Source organism: Sander vitreus, chromosome 5, assembly GCF_031162955.1.
Source record: "Sander vitreus isolate 19-12246 chromosome 5, sanVit1, whole genome shotgun sequence".
Taxonomy (NCBI): domain Eukaryota; kingdom Metazoa; phylum Chordata; class Actinopteri; order Perciformes; family Percidae; genus Sander; species Sander vitreus.
The window spans coordinates 15,646,235-15,665,336 of record NC_135859.1 but is presented as its reverse complement, the minus strand read 5'-3'; the positions used below and the strand labels follow the sequence as shown (position 1 = coordinate 15,665,336).

The 19,102-nt window shown below is 41.3% G+C and overlaps 1 protein-coding gene across 1 annotated transcript; it reads left to right on the top strand.

Moving 5' to 3' along the window:
* The first annotated feature begins 3,114 nt into the window (after nt 1-3,114).
* homer1b (homer scaffold protein 1b) lies at nt 3,115-19,071 on the top strand. The gene is made up of 8 exons (XM_078250568.1): nt 3,115-3,417; nt 5,401-5,532; nt 7,661-7,753; nt 10,465-10,613; nt 15,653-15,809; nt 16,044-16,154; nt 16,270-16,350; nt 16,473-19,071. The coding sequence occupies exons 1-8, from the start codon at nt 3,115-3,117 to the stop codon at nt 16,662-16,664; spliced, it is 1,218 nt and encodes a 405-aa protein (XP_078106694.1). The 3' UTR covers nt 16,665-19,071.
* Nucleotides 19,072-19,102: the final 31 nt, after the last annotated feature.

Genomic DNA, 19,102 nt, shown 5'->3' with positions numbered 1-19,102 from the left:
CTACTCTGTTGAATTAATATAGAACTCTGGAAACAAGGACAACTTGTCGAGAGAGGCGGGAGTGGAGGTAGCAAGGGAAAGGGAGATCTCCTGAGATGGACTGTTTCATTATGCTTTTATTTCACTGTGAGCATTTGCAGAAAGAGGGGCAGCTACAAAGTTAAAGACACTGAAGTAGAAAATAAAATGCCGCCTTTTGTGGAATAAAATGAGTGTGTGTGTGTGTGTGTGTGTGTGTGTGTGTGTGTGTGTGTGTGTGTGTGTGTGTGAGAGAGAGAGAGAGAGAGAGAGAGAGAGAGAGAGAGAGAGAGAGAGAAAGCTGCTTGGTTACACACTGTGACATGAAGACTGAGTGTCCACATCTGTGCATTAAACCCCTAAAGCACAAAAGGGCGCTATAGGCAACACCTGTTGCCACTCCTGGAACTGCAGATGTGTGTGTGTATGTATGTATGTGTGTGTGTGTGTGTGTGTGTGTGTGTGTGTGTGTGTGTGTGTGTGTGTGTGTGTGTGTGTGTGTGTGTGTGTACTGACTGTAAATATGACCTAAGAAGCCCCACACTTAATGATAACTTAATATCACTTAATGATAACTGTTCACATTTGGATTATCTATGTATTTTTCATTCGCCTCCATTGTACTGGGGCGGAGACAGAAATATCTTAAAACCTGGGCAAATAAAATCAAAACTATTATGGCTAGATGCCTAGAGGTAAGTGAGAAAATATGTTTTTGTTTTGAGCAGCCATAGTTCATGTAATTGTTAATACCACACTGTGTAGCAGTTCAGAGCTTCCCACTTCCTTCATCTTCTTCTGAGCGCTTTATCCTCTCCTACATTCATCACCTCCTCCATGTTCTCCTCATCCCACCCTTCTTCTCTCACTTCATCACTCTCCCTCCCTCTCTCTCTCTCTCTCTCTCTCTCTCTCTCTCTCTCTCTCTCTCTTTGTTTTACCATTCACTTTCCATCACCTGCCCCTGTGTCACGCAGTACACTCTGTATGCCAAACACCCCTTCCCTTCCTCCTCGGTGTTTTTCCTCCCTCCTCCACACTTTCTCCTCTACAACTCATTCACATCCCACTAAAATTACACACCTTGCTTACTCTACTCTTCTCTTCTTCTCCATTCTCCATTCTCCTCTTTCCTCTTCCATTTCCTCTGACCATGTTCCACCTCTTATAGTGCGGGGAAGCTTTTGTTTTCACATTCACACTTTTTTATGCACTTCTTTCATGCATTGATGGAAGATACAGAGCATCTTAGGCGTTCCCTGCTGCTTTTGCTGCGTCCCAATGCAGCCTACATGTACTGTTCATCGCTAGAGTGCGAGGATCAACACACACTGAATTGACCTCCATGCAATCCCATAACCGGTTACTCTGACAGGCTATTGGCGCAGACCAGAATCACTCTAGTGGGAGCATGTATGATAGGCCTGATGCCTTAGGTGTTATGGATATGCATGCTTTTGAGGAAGAAAAATATATAAATAGGTTATTGTTATAAATTGTAAGAAAGCAGCATTTAACTTGAATCACATTCCATCATTTATTGGGCTTTCTTTTAAAAGTTTGGTTGTAGGATTAAGTATTGTTTTTTTGTTTTTTTGGTGGTGGGTGTTGTTTTGGAACAAAACTCTTTGGCACAGACGTTCATGTAAAAATCAAAGCACAAGAATGTTGCTGTGTTTGGTACAAACAAAATCAAGCACAAAATTTGCCACAGCTCCGTCAAATTATGCAATGAAAAATGTTGCCAGTTGCCAAGCGGCTATTGCACAGATCATACGGACAGGCCGTTGTGTGATGTGTGCTGGGAGAGATTTGAATGACTCACAGTTCCGCCACTTGGGACTGCTGTCGATTATAATAATTTGTGCACAGCACTCCACAAGCAGCTTTGCCCAGATTCACTCTCTGACTTCCTATATTCTCCACATTCCCCATCATTTTCTTTCTCTTGCTGTCGAAGTCCCCCCCCCCCTCTCTCTCTCTCTCTCTCTCTCTCTCTCTCGCTCTGTGTTTTTCTTTCTTTTCCAGTCTTGGCTAATCACACACAGGAGGGGTGTTGCCGCTGAATTTTAATATTCATTTATACAGCAAGCCTTTGATGTCCCCCATCACCCCCTCAGTGCAGTGTAAGCACTTCTCTATCTCCTGCTCTGCCAGCACTGCCAGCCCAGAATATCTCCCTCTGCACCCTGTGCTTTGAGTGTGTGTGTGTGTGTGTGTGTGTGTGTGTGTGTGTGTGTGTGTGTGTGTGTGTGCGTGTGCGTGTGCGTGTGCGTGTGTGTGTGTGTGCGTGTGTGTGTGTGTTTGTGTGTGTGTACTGACTGTAAATATTACCTAAGAAGCCCCAACAATGAATGCTGGAATATATGAGGGCATGGTAAGAGCAAGGAGTGAGGGATAAACGGACAAAGGGTGAAGGTGTCGCATGAGTGACAGATGATTGGATGGTCAAAAAAACAAAGATGACTTAAATAATCCCAAATATTAATAGGGGTGAATCCTATTTGAGTGTCATACAGGGGTCAATAAGGAATTAAGTCATCTTAAACTGAGCCCATCATGGAGTTTTGATCATCTACTGATTTAAGCTACAGAGGCACAAATCCATACACTCATGACAGACATAAATGCAGATTTATGATTCATCACTTCGGTGTCATAGTTTGTGTGCATGTTTATAAAGTATATGGGCATGCATTATGTGTCTGTGTGGAAACTGCAACTCTGTGGGGTGTGTCTTTGGTAGTTAACCGTGGACTTCTGTCTATATTTAGCCTTAAACCCTCTCCTTTCCCCTTCTGTACTCCCCTGTGTGACCCTCGCTCAGTGCTGCAGGCATTTCCATATCAGAGCAGGGAGAGAGACAGCGCCGGCTTACACAGATTGAAAGACAGAAAGAGTTTCTGTTGAATAGCTGCATCCATTCAGTGTATTGGTTCACAAGTAGAGCGATAATGTATGAGAGGAAGTGTAGACTTTTGGTGTATGCGGGAACTCAGTTGTAGTATGACGGCTCAGTTAGCTTGTTATCCATTTACACATGGCAATGAGTATATGTGGTAGTCCTTTGACAGCCTTTCTTACTGTGGTGTAACTATGGAGGATGGCGAGTTGGTAATTCGGTTGCCAGGGCGATCTGACTCACCTGTGGGAAATAGGAGTTGCAGTGCTGGTGGTGGGTTTGGTGAGACGTTGGTTTTGCGGCACAAAGAGGTTCATCACTTCTTCTTCGTCCCGTTCAGGGAGCAGCCCATCTACAGCACGAGGGCCCACGTCTTCCAGATTGACCCCAACACCAAGAAGAACTGGTTGCCCACCAGTAAGCATGCCGTCACTGTGTCCTACTTCTACGACAGTACGCGCAATGTTTACCGCATCATCAGCCTGGATGGCACCAAGGTGAGCAGTTGATTCTGATTATTACTGTAACTGTACACACTTTGTCGCACACAAAACACAGATTTCTTTATACAGTACCCCCCAATTTTTTTATTTCTGCCAACTGACATGGTTTTATAAAGATGTCAAACAGCCTTCCAGGAGATTTTAGGGGCACTGTGATCTACTGAGTGTTAATGATGTTAATAAGCTCTGTACTGGAATCTAATGTGCAAACACATCTTAAAAGAGGTCAGTGCTGCAGCCTGTCCCAAGACTGACAGCTCATGTTTCATTGTGTGTAGGTAGGTATGCAACAACTGTGTTTGTGTGTGCATGTCTGTGTGTGTGTGTGTGTGTGTGTGTGTGTGTGTGTGTCTGTCTGCAGTTGAGAGTCCACACTTTATGTCTGAGGATATTCTTGTTAGAGATCCGGGAGGGATATTTCTGCTGGGCATGGTTTGATTTATAGGGACTGACCAGTCACACACATGAACACTCGCCACCAGTTATGGAGAAAGGAGGGGTGAAGTTAAATGAGAGAAACAGATGACAGAGTGAAAAGAATGGGTGGTAAAAGAAATAACTAGTGCAGCAAAGACAGAAAAGTGTGAAGCCAGGTGATCGAGAAGGTCGGACAAATGTGAAAGACTGATGGGAGCAAAGCAAAGTCGCAGAGTTTGCATTCAGTGATCACCAACTGTGTGTGAACCATTTGTGATGGACAACTGAGCAACCCTCTCATATCGCACAGCACTCAATAGATAGTTGATCACTAAATTCAGCTATTGTGTAACACATAAACTCACTGACTGCTACCCCTCCCAAACTCATTGTTATGTATTAATGGAAACCAGAATGTCAACCGTTACACAACACTGCTAATTAATCAGCCATTCATTTGTTCTCCATTAATGTTATTTAACAAGCGAGGCTGAATTAAATAAAACCTAGAGGTAGCCTTCTATTTTAGCTCATGTCAATTAGAAAATATATTTATTAGTGTCAAGAAACTAATAAAAAGAAAAAGACTAACTATCTTACTTCCACTAACCCTGTCTGTTGTATTAAGACCAGGTCCATTGGTTCCTATTGAAGATGTAAATCTTTAGAAACCAGTCATGAATATATATTTCATTTCTCTGTCATCACTCCTTGTGTGTGCATACATTAAATCACAGTCAAACTTAGCAGCCCTCTGTTAGCTTTCAGAAATTGATTTTATTGTGTTGGTGGGTGTCAGCCTGCGCCACTGGAAGCTATGTACTGTTCTTCCAGGCTTCCCCTGTCTCTCACACATACATACAAACATAAACACAAACACAAAGCTATTTTTTTCAGATGAAGTAAAGGGATACAACTATGATCAATTATATATTTTTTGAATAATTGATTAATCATTTACAGTAATCTATAGAGTGTCAGAAATACAGAAGCCCCAGGTGATGCATTAAAAGAAATTGTTCAACCAAAGATATTCATTTCACAATGACTTGAAACAGAGAAAAGCAGCAAATCCTCCATTTGCGAAGCTAGAAGCATGATTATCCAAATTGTTGACGATAAAGGTTCTAGTAATCGATTATAGCTCAATTAATTGGCTGATTCTTTTGGCAATGCTGCAATACTTTGGAGAGTCTGATAGGCACATGATCAAGACATTAATACCACCAGTTACAGAAAGATAAAGTAGAGATACAGCTGAGGTTTTAATGTGTGAACTGTGTGTTCCAACAATATGTTTCATAGATATTGTCATCTGTCGTCCTGATTTATGTGTGTGTGAATAATCTTCATTCAGAAATACAAAAAGCAAATTGGCTTTAAATTCTCCTTGCCTTTTCATCTGACCCCCTTTCTCTCTTGTACACACACACACACACACACACACACACACACACACACACACACACACACACACACACACACACACACACATATTAAACACACTGCAGTAATAAAGTTAATTTAATATGTGTTAAGTGTGTTGCCTTTGTCCTACAGGCAATAATCAACAGCACCATCAGTCCCAACATGACGTTCACAAAGACCTCACAGAAGTTTGGCCAGTGGGCGGACAGTCGAGCTAACACTGTCTACGGCCTGGGATTCTCCACTGAGCATCATCTAGCCAAGGTATCACACACAGACACACACACACACACACACACACACACACAAACTCAGCAGTATAAACTCGTCTTTTGATGTCCCGAAATTCCCTCCCTCGACAACTATTGTTTATATCTTAAACTCCCCTTTCCCAATCATTTACTCTCGAAAATTCTAAGCCCAAAAGATTGGCTTATAGGGGACACACCAATTTTACATATTGGTTTACATCAGTGTAGTTTAGTTTATTCCTTGAGAAGAAGTATATGACCTTTGAGAACAGATGTATAATGTATTCATTCAGTGGCTCAGGAGGGAGCTCAAAGTGTGAGGAAATAACCATGACGATGTCACCAGGATCCTCTAAGTTTTGGCTTGATTTTTGGGGCATGACTCAAATTAGGGACCAAAAGTCTGGCTATCCCGGCTTCTGTATGGAGCTAGATTTGTGTCTTTATTACATGCGAGAAAATAAATGATCTGAGAGAAAAAAGAATATTTGAGAGAAAAAGTTTTCATACCAATAGCAAAAAATAATAATATTTGAGACTAAAAAAAGTTTTGAGAGAAATTATTTTCTCATAGAACATAAAAAAATTATTTCTGAGAAAAAAAAATCTCTCTCAAAATGCTTTTTTAAACTCTCAAATATATATTTTTTGCTATCAGTGTGAAAACATTTTCTCTCAAAACGTTTTTCTTCTCAGTCTCAAAACCTAAGTCTTTGCTCTCGTGTCAGGATTTTGCTCTCGCTGTGAAAATAATGTCATGGGCGGGCCACGTTCCTATTGGCCAGTCGGGTGAGCATCGTCTTGTCTTGGGAGTCAAACTGAATCATTACACCATTGTCGATTCACCGGCATAGGCCTGTTACACACCAACAGACGGCTGACCGTCGGCAGAAAAGGCAGTCGGACTGATGAGTGGGGTCCCCGAGGTCCAAAAAAAGAGTTTGCAAGCTACACATGCAGTGTGTTCATTTTCTCATCTTCTTGGCTAATGTAGAGCATGTTTAGTTTGACTACTATTCACAGTGGTAATAACACTGTTGTGAGGAACTGTGTCTGGAGTGTATCAATATGCAGTTTTAACAGACATCTACCAGCCAATTAGAAGTATTTTTTATGTTCTAAAGTTGAAATAATCAGATTCACTTCTCAGATAACTGTGGTGCAACACTCCTGAAGCACTTACACTGAGAACTACTGCATTTAGATCACCGTACCAGAACTATAATTGCAGTGAAGTGAAATGATATTGAGTTACGTATTGCAACTCCACTAATGGCAGAAAAAAGATCGGCTCCAGCAGCTCTGCCAATTTGATTTCCTCACCACTCAGCCCTCTGCTGTACTGTATATACTAAATTACTCTGTAACACCGTGGGAGTAGTGTCGGTGATGAACCACACCCTAAAGGGACATTGGCGATATGGGCTTGTGTGGATGTGCCAGGGTGTTTATATTTGTTCAAATCCACTCAGCTGAGCTCACCTTACTGCTTCAGGCTCGCTGGATGTATCTGTGCTCTCGACTAAAATAACTCCTGAGATCAACTTCAGCCACTAGCAAATTCTGATTAAACAAAACAACATTATTAACAAAAATCTCAACAAGGAAAACACAATGGCACAGTCTATTTTGTTCTGTGTGTGTGTGTGTGTGTGTGTGTGTATGCGAAAGCATAAGTATATATCTGTGATAGAAGAGGTCACTAACAGTGACCTAGTTAGGTCATGTTTCTGCTAAGACATTATGGGTAAGGTAAAGTTCAACTGTGGGTCGTTATTGGCAACAGCTTCTCCCTATCAAGTCAAGTCAAGTCAAGTCAAGTCAAGTAGAACTTTATTTGTCCAAAAAGGGGCAATTGGTTTTGCAGCAGTGACCACACAAGATCATACAAATACAACAATAAATAGCAAACATGTAAGAATAAGAAAAAAAAGAGAAAAATTTCCCCAGCTTCAAGACTGACGTATTACACACTGATCTGTGTGTGTGTGTGTGTGTGTGTGTGTGTGTGTGTGTGTGTGTGTGTGTGTGTGTGTGTGTGTGTGTGTGTGTGTGCGCACATATGGCTTTACTGAACAGTTTAAACCACAGTATGACTCTATGAATTACAGTCATTACTGATGGCTGTCTTCTGTGTCCAGTTTGCAGAGAAGTTTGCAGAGTATAAAGAAGCAGCACGGCTCGCTAAAGAGAAGAGTCAAGAAAAGATGGAGATGGCCACGTCTCCTTCTCAGGTACGTTCAGTAGGCTATGTAGGGTATAATAAAGTGAAGTTTAGAGGGGAAAATGTCTCTTTGAAGGAACTGCAAACTGCCAACAGTTGGCTTTTGAGGGTTCAAAAGCCAAAAAGGTCAGAAATGACTAATTTAATCTTTAAAAATCTATCGTGATTGATAAGTTAATTGTACGTTTTTTATATGCATATGTGCATATAAAAAAACATATTTTTATACAAAAATTTATTTTTGTATAAAAAATCAATTTGTATTTTTTGGCTTAAGAGTTTATATATATATATAAACTCTTAAGCCAAAAAATAACCAGTAATTATCTGTCAAATAAATGTAAAAAGCACAATATTCTCTTCTTAATGTATAATGTATAATGAATGTATAAAGTAGCATACACTCATAAAGGTTTCTCAAAATTGTATTTAAGTGCATTACTTGAGTAAATGTACTAAGTTGCCTTCCCCTGCTGCATGAACCCCTGGGAGATCAAGGCACTGAGGTTAAGAACAACAGTCCTGATATAATATACACCAGTGTGGTACATTTTCTGTGTATGTACTCTATCCACCCTATACATTTCAAGAAAAAAACAAAGCTGTATGTTAAGTATTTGTTTGCGTGGAATATGTAATAGTTATCTGAAAGAAAATGATCTTGTTTCAGAGGAGAATCCCCAGAGAAATCTGTGCTTTAATCTAAGGGCTGTTAACAGGCTTCATGTCCTCGTCTGTTCATTATGGAGGCTAGGGGAGCAGCCCCCCGCTGTACTGCGGTCTATTAATGTACTATTAATGCTGCGGCCCACATGGGTTGAAATGCTACAGTGTATTGTGCTTCCCATGGGAGGATGTTTTTTAATAAAGCCAAGTGGACAGCTTTACTCTCATCAGGGGTTAAAGGCTGTATATGTGCTGGCCACGGCCACACTATAGTGGTGACACTGGAGATATTGCTGTTACTATAAAGGCTGCAGCCCTCCTGCTACAAGCCTGCAGTGCTCTCCTCAAGCTGCTCTGTTTCACTACTGAAAGTCAGTGTTTTAACCTACATGCCTGCTGGCTTTCTTTCTAACCTCCAGATCCTCTCTTTTCTCTTCTATAAACATGCTAGAGAAAATTCCAGAGGACTTACTCCGCTAAAACAAGATGAGAAAACACAGAGCTAAATGCTTTATGCTGATCCCAATAGGCCAGACCCCAGTGGACGTGCATCATGAACAGATATTGAATGAATGTGAAGCACAAAATGTAGCACTAACCATAATCTTTCTCTTATCTCTCACTTCCTTCTTGTCCATTAGAGACATACAGGCAGTGTCATTGTGCTATATATTGTGCCCAAGCCCTGAGTTTTAATAGCTTTGTTTTATGTACGAGCAGCAGCTAAATGATTTGTCTCTCGTATAATTCTGTGGTTGTATGGGATATAAAGATAAGCATTAATCTGTAATTCTGCAATTTCCCAGTGCTATAGTAAGCTATTCAATGGCCTATGCATGTGGAACTGCTCACTAAAGACGCTCAAGACGCTTTTTACATGCACAGCAAGAGCTTTATGAGTGTGAAAGACAGCACCTCCACCACCACTAAAAACACACACATACACACACACACACACACACACACACACACACACACACACACACACACACATACACCTACCTCTGTGATTTCTCATGTCAGGAGAAGGATGATCCAAATTAATATATGCAATTTTCTTTTTATCTTGTTGCCATCTCTGGTAATAAGAGGTTGTTAAGATCGCTCAAGTTAATTATTACACATTTTATAAATTACAATTTAAGTTAATTATAGAGGAGTTATTATAAGTCAATTTCTGTAAGTGCTGTAGGACTGAAATTATTAGTTGATTAAACAATCAGTGAATTTACAGAAAATATATGAGAACCATTTTGGATAATAGCTTAATTGTTAAAGTCATTTATCAAGGAAACATATCACTGGATCCTGCTTCTCGAAACATGTTGTAATCTTTTAATCATTGTAAATGAATCGTCTTAGAAATTTAAACTGTTGGTCTGACAAACCAAGACATTGCAAGATGTGACCTTAGCGTAAATGAATCGATTAATCGTAAAACACACAATTGACAGCATAATCAGTAAGGAAAATAGTTGTTAGCTACAAGCAGTGCTCTATATTTTCTCATGCTAACTACTACCCAGTTCCTTTCTATTTAATCTAAACAAATCACTGTTTCTGTTTTTGGTCATGTTAAACGCACCATTTCTTGTACGCTTAAGGCTGTGTCTCTGGAAAAAGCATCCAGACACCATTAATAACTAAAAATGTAGGAGACGTAAGCTTTTTTTTTAACCTTTATTTATCCAGGTAAATAGATTTATTTATCCAGGTAAATCTCATTTGCAACGACGACCTGTCACATTCACACATTCATACCTGGAAGCTGCTCGGTACAACCACAGTCTGATCTGCTGGCCGCTGAGCAGCTCCACTGGAGCGGTTTGGGTTAAGGGCCTTGCTCAAGGGCACCTCAGTGGTGGTAATGAGGGAGGGACAAGCGCTGCTTTTTCACTTTCCCCACCCAGATTTTAAAATGATTTCACAATACTTGCCATATCTAGTCACAATGACTAACAGTGTAAAGAAGAATACACTGATTAAAATAATTCAGTTGTGTTTTATTGATTATTTGGTAGTAGTAACAGCTGAACAACTTTATTTCACATGTAGGAGTCTCCAGGTGGCGAGCTCTCGTCACCTTTGACCCCAGTGACTCCGCCCATGGAAAACATCAACGGCACAGATGACATCTGTGACACGACTCCCAACTCAGACACGCGTCCAGAGCCGTCTCAGAACGCACTGGCCTTCGCACACAGGTACACCCCACATTGTAATGCGTTCACTGTCCCTTGTTGTCCTGTTTACTACAGTACAGATGTAAAAGTCTGACCACACACACTCACTGGCACATAGATCACACACAAACAATACTACAATAGATTAATTATTATGATTTCTTTTACTATTCTGTTTGTCTGAGGCACAGAAGTGTACACCTTTCTTCCTCTATGTCTTTCTTTTCGTCTGTGTGCACCTACTGTATATATGTTGCATGTCAGCATGGTAGTGAACTCCCTCTATTCACTGCTGCTCTCTCATGTTTTTCCTCTCTAGGGAGCAGTATAAGACTTGTCGGGTCTGCTCTTTCTGATAGGGATGTCATTACAAGTCCTGAAAACTGCAACATCATAACTGCACAAAACAAAAAAATGTTTAGGCACAAACTTTCCCAAAAATAGGAACCTGATTGCAGGTCAGCAACAGGGAGGGCCTTCTTTACAAACCTGGTGCACTGCCTGTTTACTAACTGCTAACAATTAAGGTAAAACAGCACGCCATCACTCCAGACAGGAGGAATATTGGTGCAATGAATTATATCACTGACATTTTTGCTTACACTTCACATGGACCATGTTACTTTGAGTGTTTCTCAGGAATAAGGAATTATTCAAGTTATTATTTTGTTCACTCTAAGCATGCTTGTTAAAGAAACTCACATATATTTATGGTGATATATGTTTGCCTACTGCAATGCAATAATATCTTTTTAATTGAAAATTCAAATCTTTTGACTTTTATGGTGTTTGGTGCATTACGGAGTATGTGACGGTGTCACTTCTATGCATGCAGCACTACTGTTACACTGTATACATTCCTGCTGTTTTTGTGTCCTGTCAGCAGACTGAATATTGAAATGGATAATTCATATTCTCTGTGATTGTCAATACTGGTTCATATTTAGTGGATTGTGTAAGATAAAAAAGGGTCAAAGTTCCATGTAAATATTTTTGATTTGTATAATGTCTCTCTGAAGAGTTGTGTGGTTGTGAGGTTCACCAAAACGGTGTTGATGAAGCGTTTTAATGTAAGACTTATATAACATACTGTGGGGTAGTGGGAGGCAGAGAAAGACAGACAGGCCCGCAGAGTGTGTGTGTGTGTGTGTGTGTGTGTGTGTGTGTGTGTGTGTGTGTGTGTGTGTGTGTGTGTGTGTGTGTGTCAGAAGCCGGAGAGAGCGAGAGAACGACAGAGAGAGGTGAGAGGTGCATTGTATAAACTCTATGCATGAGTCACTGATATACCTAAACATTCTCCAACTGCACACACACTCACTAGAACAAATAAACTGAACAGAAGGGCATGGAACAATGAGTTTGAATTATTTGAGTGAGTGAAGTGTTTTTTTCTCAGGAGAGGAAAATGTCCCTATTATCTACTGTGACCTGTACACAGGTCTTGGTCTTCATTTGTAAAATCTCTGTAATCTTGTGCCACTCGTTTCATTATTTCTCTGGCTGCGATTCTTCTTAATTAAAGATATCAATCAATCGCTTAATGTATTATCATTATTTTTTTTATCTTCTTTTTTTTTAGATATTTAAAGATCATTGTAGAGATCTTTAAAAGTATTATTTATTAGTGTGTTAAAGCCTGTAAAGCTGTGACAAGCTCAAGTGCAGATGCTTAGAAATCCCTACCGCTACATCATGAACTCTGAAAGGCTACACAGATCTGAGTGTGCAGCGAGAGCATAATGTAGAGAGAACACCCACTGCCTGCTGCAGCATTGCTGCTGATGTGTCTATTAATGCTGCATGCGTGGGAGACTGGGTCGACTCTCCACATTCAAGATGGCAAGCAAACCTCAGTCTCACATTTTCTCAGAGGCATATGCAGAGAGTGTAGATGCTAGGACAGTCCAAATATTTTACCACATAACTCTCCCTCTTTCTATCTATTCTCTCAATGATCCATACTTCTTCTATTCAATATCTTCCATGTGCATCATCTCACATGTCCATCACCTCTTACAGTGGCTCCATCAGCGTCTCATGTGCCTCAAGCTGCAGTGAAAATGTTTTTTTTGTCAATGTCAATTTGTGTAATGGTGTATAAGCTTATTGTTGATTTAATAGCCAAAAGAAAAGAATAAAAATGTTTGTAGTGTACTTTAATGTGTTTACTTGTATATTACCTCATGTGGGTTCAGAACCACATATAGAAACACACCTCTACACACAGGTGTTTGCTGTTTTCTTTGCACCAGACCTCTATGATGGTCTTGGTTTGTCTCTCTACCATGTGTCTGGAATTAGATGAGGACTTATCACCATAACATATACACCACACTGCTGCTTAGTGGGGCTGTGTAGGCCGGTTTGTGTGGCTGCATAGGGCAGAGGAAGAGCGAGGAGGATGAGGGTGCAGGGCCGTGAGAGGGTTTTTTATATTCCAGGATGTAGGCGTGTTTGTCAGGTCTGCGGTGGAGTTGTTGAATGGTGTTCTGAATATTGGAAGACCTTTAGTTGGGACTGCCTTGGCTGTATGTGAATGGTCTTCTAGTGTTGGAGGATGCAGGCGTCTGTCGGTGGGTTTGTGTGAACGAAGACGGTGCCGATGTCATACGTCAGGGTGCCATGAGCCTCCGTTCCTCCAGTGCTGCCATGGCAACCGCTCTTGCTCCCTGCTTTTTGAAGTGCTATGCGAGGAGGAAGAACCTACCTGACAACGCACAGTGGTCAGGACACGGCAGAAACACAAGAGGGCTGTAGAAAAATCTTCAAACCTTGTGTTTGCTAGCTTTATTGAGCCTGGGAGGAGAATTCTACTTAACATTGTGAAGTAGTAAAACACAAAACAGAGTGTTGATGTTTTATTCAAGAGTCATGGTGTATTGGCAGTGTGTACATGTTATGTTAAACCACAAAAAACATTCCGAATTTAATTTAAAAAAAAATTTTTTTTAACCAATTAAAACAAAGTAAAATGCAATAAAAAAAAGTAACCCGACACCCCAAAAAATCTGATCCTGTGCTCTTTTTTGTCATGACACATCTGCTTTGGTTGGCAGAATATTGTTCACATGAAACAGATAAAAACAGATATACTAAATATTAAACTCTGTAATACTGATACAATATTCTCTACCAAATACAGACTTTTTAAATGTATTCAAAAACAGGGCAAAAATTGCCTAACAATTTCAAGCAGATACAAACAAGGAAGTAATTGCTCTTCAGTTTAACATCACAATTGGCTCTTGCATGAGTAGAAGTGGAATTATATAAATAAATGACATAATGATCAGCAAATATAGAAAATATGATTAGCTAATAAAATCCTCATTTGTATTGTGTAAATAATCACATTATCTTTACAATCAGCAGTTCCTTGACACAGTGGCAGCTAACTTACCCTCCATGTGTCTCACACACCTTCAGCTCTGCTCTGCTGTCCTCAACAAGATGCCCCCCTTTCAGCCTTTCCACTCATTTAATGAAGACGAACACCAGTGTCAAAACATCTTGCACTCTTCTCTCCTCTAATTCTCCCTCCATCGCTCTCCTATGCTTTCTCCGTCTGTCTCCATCTGCACATCTTGACGTCTCGCCTGCTCTCCTGCTCTCCGAGCTGCTCGCTGCTGTGTGGGGTTTATACATTGGCGGGGCTGTATGCCTTGGTGACAGCATCGCTCCGTGTGTGTGAGTGGTTGTGTGTCAGTTAATATGTGCATGTGTAGGATGAAGTGTCGTCTCCCTCCTATGCGTCACACAGGCAGACACACTTGCACTTATAGAGGGGGTGGCTGTTGTGTAAGAACTGAAGGTGCCGTGGGAAACCTGTGTGAATTACATCTGAGGTTTTCACTCTTTTACACTTCACAGAGTGGGCGTTATGGCATAGTGGAGTACTGCTGCAGTGTGAGAATATATAGTGTGTGTGTGTGTGTGTGTGTGTGTGTGTGTGTGTGTGTGTGTGTGTGTGTGTGTGTGTGTGTGTGTGTCAGTGAGGGGGCGGAACAAAACTGAAAACAACATTGTTATGGGTCATACACAGACCCTCATCACTCCTTGAGCGAGCTAAGCTTCCTTTTGTGTTTTTCTGTGTATGTGGTTCCACACCGCTGTGAGGGATTTCTGTCAAGTATGTGGGAGTAGGAGCTCCTTTTCATAAGTACTTGACTCAATGTCAGTACTCGACAATGTTTAGGTCTCTCATACATTCTCCTGCCCAATTCAGACATTATGTGAGAGACAGGGAGTGGGCAATTATGTAAATCTTAAATTAATACCGCAGTGCTCATATCTAACTGGGAAGATGCACAATGGAAGCATTTACCCTCCAGAAAGTTGAGTTTGTACCTATATCTAATATTACACTTCAACCCTGAACTATCGACTACCCAGACCATATCCAGCCTTTTTCTCCCACACATGCCGCTCCATCATGCAATTCAATCACTTTCAATCACTTCTCCCTTATCTCTCATTTCATCTTCTCGTCTGTGAGTAGCTGGACCAGATTAGGCTCCAGCCAGTCTGAGGATATAATCTCAGATTACAACTCATGTGGCAGACAGATGCTTTCACAGATACAGGCCAGGAAGTGCCGACCTCCAACTTGAGTGCCCGCTGAAGCCTTTGTCAGCTGTCAGTGCTGGCGTAAAGATGGATGGATGGAAGCATTATTTTTGAATGGGCCCCACATGCTTCACCTGCAAAATGTCAATCAAAGAAACCCAAAATGATGACCAATAGACACACACAACCACAAAGAGATGCAAAGTGAACACAAACTGGATTGTCTTGATCTGAAGGGGGTGGGGAAGTCCTTTTACATATCTGTGCCCAAGGAACCATTGTCTCAAAATGATGGATGGATGGATAGTTACAAACAATAATGGTTGTGATATGCTGTGAAAAAAATAAACCTTCACATTCACAACTCAATTTTGCAGAATCAGACATCACGGGTTTTCAGATATACATATCTTGCATCTATTGCATGAAAACATGAGCACTTAGCTTATGTTGCTGCGGTAAACTGACCGTATGAATGTCCCTGTGTTCTGCAGCCCTGTCATGACAAAACACTGGGAGGCTGAGCTGGAGGCACTAAAGGGGAACAATGCCAAGCTCACGGCAGCTCTGCTGGAGTCCACAGCCAACGTCAAACAGTGGAAACAACAACTGGCTGCCTACCAGGAGGAGGCCGAGAGACTACACAAACGGGTGAGGGACGGGGCACAGGAATGCTTGCTTGTTTTCATGTGTGATTAATTCATTCACATCAAATGAGAGGGATCATTTGGATGGAATGGTGTGAAGCCAAGATGAGAGGATGCAAAAACAGAGAGGAGAGATGATTGTTGGCATGAGGGAGAGTTAAAAAGAGGTAGTCTGGAAATAAAAGATAAGCTTCTCTCTCCATGGATCTAACATTTGATCTCCATCTTGCCCTTTTAGGTGACGGAGCTCGAGTGCCAGAGCAACCAAACCCCGGCTATCAAATCCCAGAAGACTGAACTCAACCAAACCATAGAGGAACTGGAGAATATGCTAAGGGATAAAGAAGAGGTGTGTGTGTGCATGTGTGTGTGATAGGGGGGAAGTGCCTTGCTTTAAATGTAATAGCTCATGCAGCAATACCCTACATGCTCCACAGCCTTTTAATCTGTTTTATGTCCTTCAGGAAATGGAAAAGTTTAAAGAGGAATTGGAAAACATGAATGACCTGATGGAGCAGAAAGACACCCTTACCCAGAAACTTGAGGTGAGTGATACAAAGACGCATTGTACATACAGTATAACTGTTTCCCAAATTATCAGCTTGCCCTGTGTCATTATTTACCTCCTAATGACACAAACCTGACAACAATGCTTTCTCTTCTCCAGGAGACGGAGCTGCGCAGTCGGGTGCTAGAGGAGCAGCTGGCGGGGGCCGAACAGCGGCTGGAGGAGAACCAGGAGGAGCAGGAGAATTTCAGGAAGAGCCTGCGGACGCTGCTGGAGCTGCTGGACGGCAAGATCTTTGAGCTGACGGAGCTCAGAGACACCTTGGCTCGGCTCATAGAGGAGGCCAGCTAGAGACGGAGCTGCCTAATCTTCACAGACAGAGCCATATGATAATTTACACACTGAGACCCCGAACTCAACCACACCGATTCTACCCACCATACCCCACCTTCCTCCTATACCCCACACACATCAAAACTGAGACACTACACTGCCCCAATTCTGATTTTGCTCAAAAAGGGCAGCTAACTCCCCTAATCAAGCTCCCAATAATCACAGGCACTTCTATAGTTCAAGACAACGCAGGGACTACCTCATCTTGCCTTCTGATTGGCTGGTGTAGGCGTAACCTCGGTTGAATTGATCTCTCCAGAAGTAGGGATGCCTGTCTTGGCACACTGCAACTGCCCCCCAAACCCACCCACACACTCTCAAAGAGTTAACTTGAGATCTGTGCCTCAGTGCCACCTGCTGTTTGACTGGGAGAGCTGCACCACAGCTTGCAGCATCACATCACACACACATACCCCTTTTCTTTCTCTCTGAACTGCCCCCTCCAAGGGGAATGTTGAAAGTCATGTGGAAATAATTGCTGTTAAGACTCAGAGAACTGCGCCAAAGCTGCCAAATCCCCCCAAAATATTGTCCTCTAACTAGCAGATGCTTTGATCCAAAGTGACTTACTGTACAGAGAAGTGCTGAACAGAGAAACCATGTTTGAGCTCAGGCTGCCAGCGGAGTGACACTGGAAACAGAGAATTAAAGGATGGCTCTCAACAAACCAGTATTACCTATTTACACAGGGCTGCTGGGAAATGAAGTTTGGTTTACGTATATATCCTATATATTCACACCCTATATAAAATCCTACATGATAGCTGAGTATTGAATCTTCCAGAGGAATTGTTCGTGCCACACAGAAATTTTAGAGGGTGTGTGCCCATGAGGAATGAAAATTCCTGTATCCAGACTGCTTCCACCGTCACAGACACCTGACCTGTCTTCCTGCCAAACTCAGTGTGGTGTGTGTTCCCAAACAAGGCCTGACCTGCGACATAACGCGTGCCTTCAAAGCACATATGCGTGGACACACGTTTGTATATAATATGTGTGTGTAATTTATGAGAGAGAAAGACCCTGTTTTTGGACATCAAGGCCCACACACAGACACACACAGACAGACAGACGCACGCACGCACGCACACACACACACACACATACACACACACACACACACACTGAGCAATACCAGACAGGCTCTATACAACACCTCTATCTATCTCTATCAGGTACTCTACTCAGTGGACTCATGCAGATAGGTCACATGCAACTCAGCTGATTCCCCCTGTCCGACAGAAAGTGAACTACTGTTGACCGCGAACCTGTGTGGCAGCCCTTTCTGGTCGAAGTAGTGCATCATGAAGGGCTTATAGAGTGTCATCTAGGTGTTCGTAAATCTCCACCCTCAGTGGAACTGGCCACAGTTTTTCACTTACATTGAGAACTGTACTCAGTTTCTATTCTTTTTTACGCTGGATAAAACACTGATGATATAATTATAGAACTCTATAAGACTACTTTCTACTCATGACATTGTAAATGAATGGATGGATAACTCAAATGCAGTAACGCCCTGCAGTGGCTTATTGTTGTGTATTAACCTACGGAAAAGTATTGCTTAGTTATTATAGAATATCTAGTCTGTAGGAAAACAATGAAAACCTCTTCAATATATATTCAAAATGCGCAACAACACAATGTAAACACATAGTGTTAAACGTTCTGTACCAAAACTTACACTTCTAAAGCAGCTCCTGTACCAGTTAAATCCAAAACTGCATCTTAAAATCTCTTTCTTTATAATCACTCAATTTCTAAAAAGCTATATTCTCACATGAAATGCTGCTTATATTTTTTTTCAAATGAGCACCCTGTTTGCACTGTGTTATAACACTGTTGTAACTACATTATATATCGAGAGATTTGCATTAAATGCTAGCACAGCCTAATTCTGTACTTAAAATATTGTAGATAGTTACACAGGTTAATACACTGGAATAAGACCCATGTAAAGGAAGTTACCCAATTTTTTTTCTTTCTGGTTTATCTTTGACAGTCGAATGACAGAGATGGAATACCTTGATATTAATGCTATTGTTAATGATAATGAATGCCTTTGTACAGTAGTGGATAATAAGCTTTTCATTCTCCTGTTTTGTAACTTATGGTATTTAAATGTAGGTATTATTATTGTATTTAGAGGTATGAGAAGACTGGCAATATTTTTGACTATTTAAAGTAATTTTGAACTCATGATATTAAAGAGGTACCTCAGGCCAATGATGTTCGTAGATTGGTGAGACTTGTGTTTGCAGGTGAAAGGATTTACCAAATGCTGGTGAAAAACGATCAGGAGACACACCTGTTGGTGCTTCAGCCAAACTAAATCCTTTGTTGAATTCAAACAAAGACAGCCCTACCAGGCTAAGAACACACATCTGTGAACTGAG

Bases quoted from the DNA above. Each gene is read 5' to 3' on its own strand.
- homer1b (XM_078250568.1), top strand. From the start codon at position 3,115: ATGGAGGATGGCGAGTTGGTAATTCGGTTGCCAGGGCGATCTGACTCA. The intron at 5,533-7,660 runs GTATCACACACA...TTCTGTGTCCAG, and splicing joins CTGAGCATCATCTAGCCAAG to TTTGCAGAGAAGTTTGCAGA. The intron at 16,155-16,269 runs GTGTGTGTGTGC...TATGTCCTTCAG, and splicing joins TGCTAAGGGATAAAGAAGAG to GAAATGGAAAAGTTTAAAGA.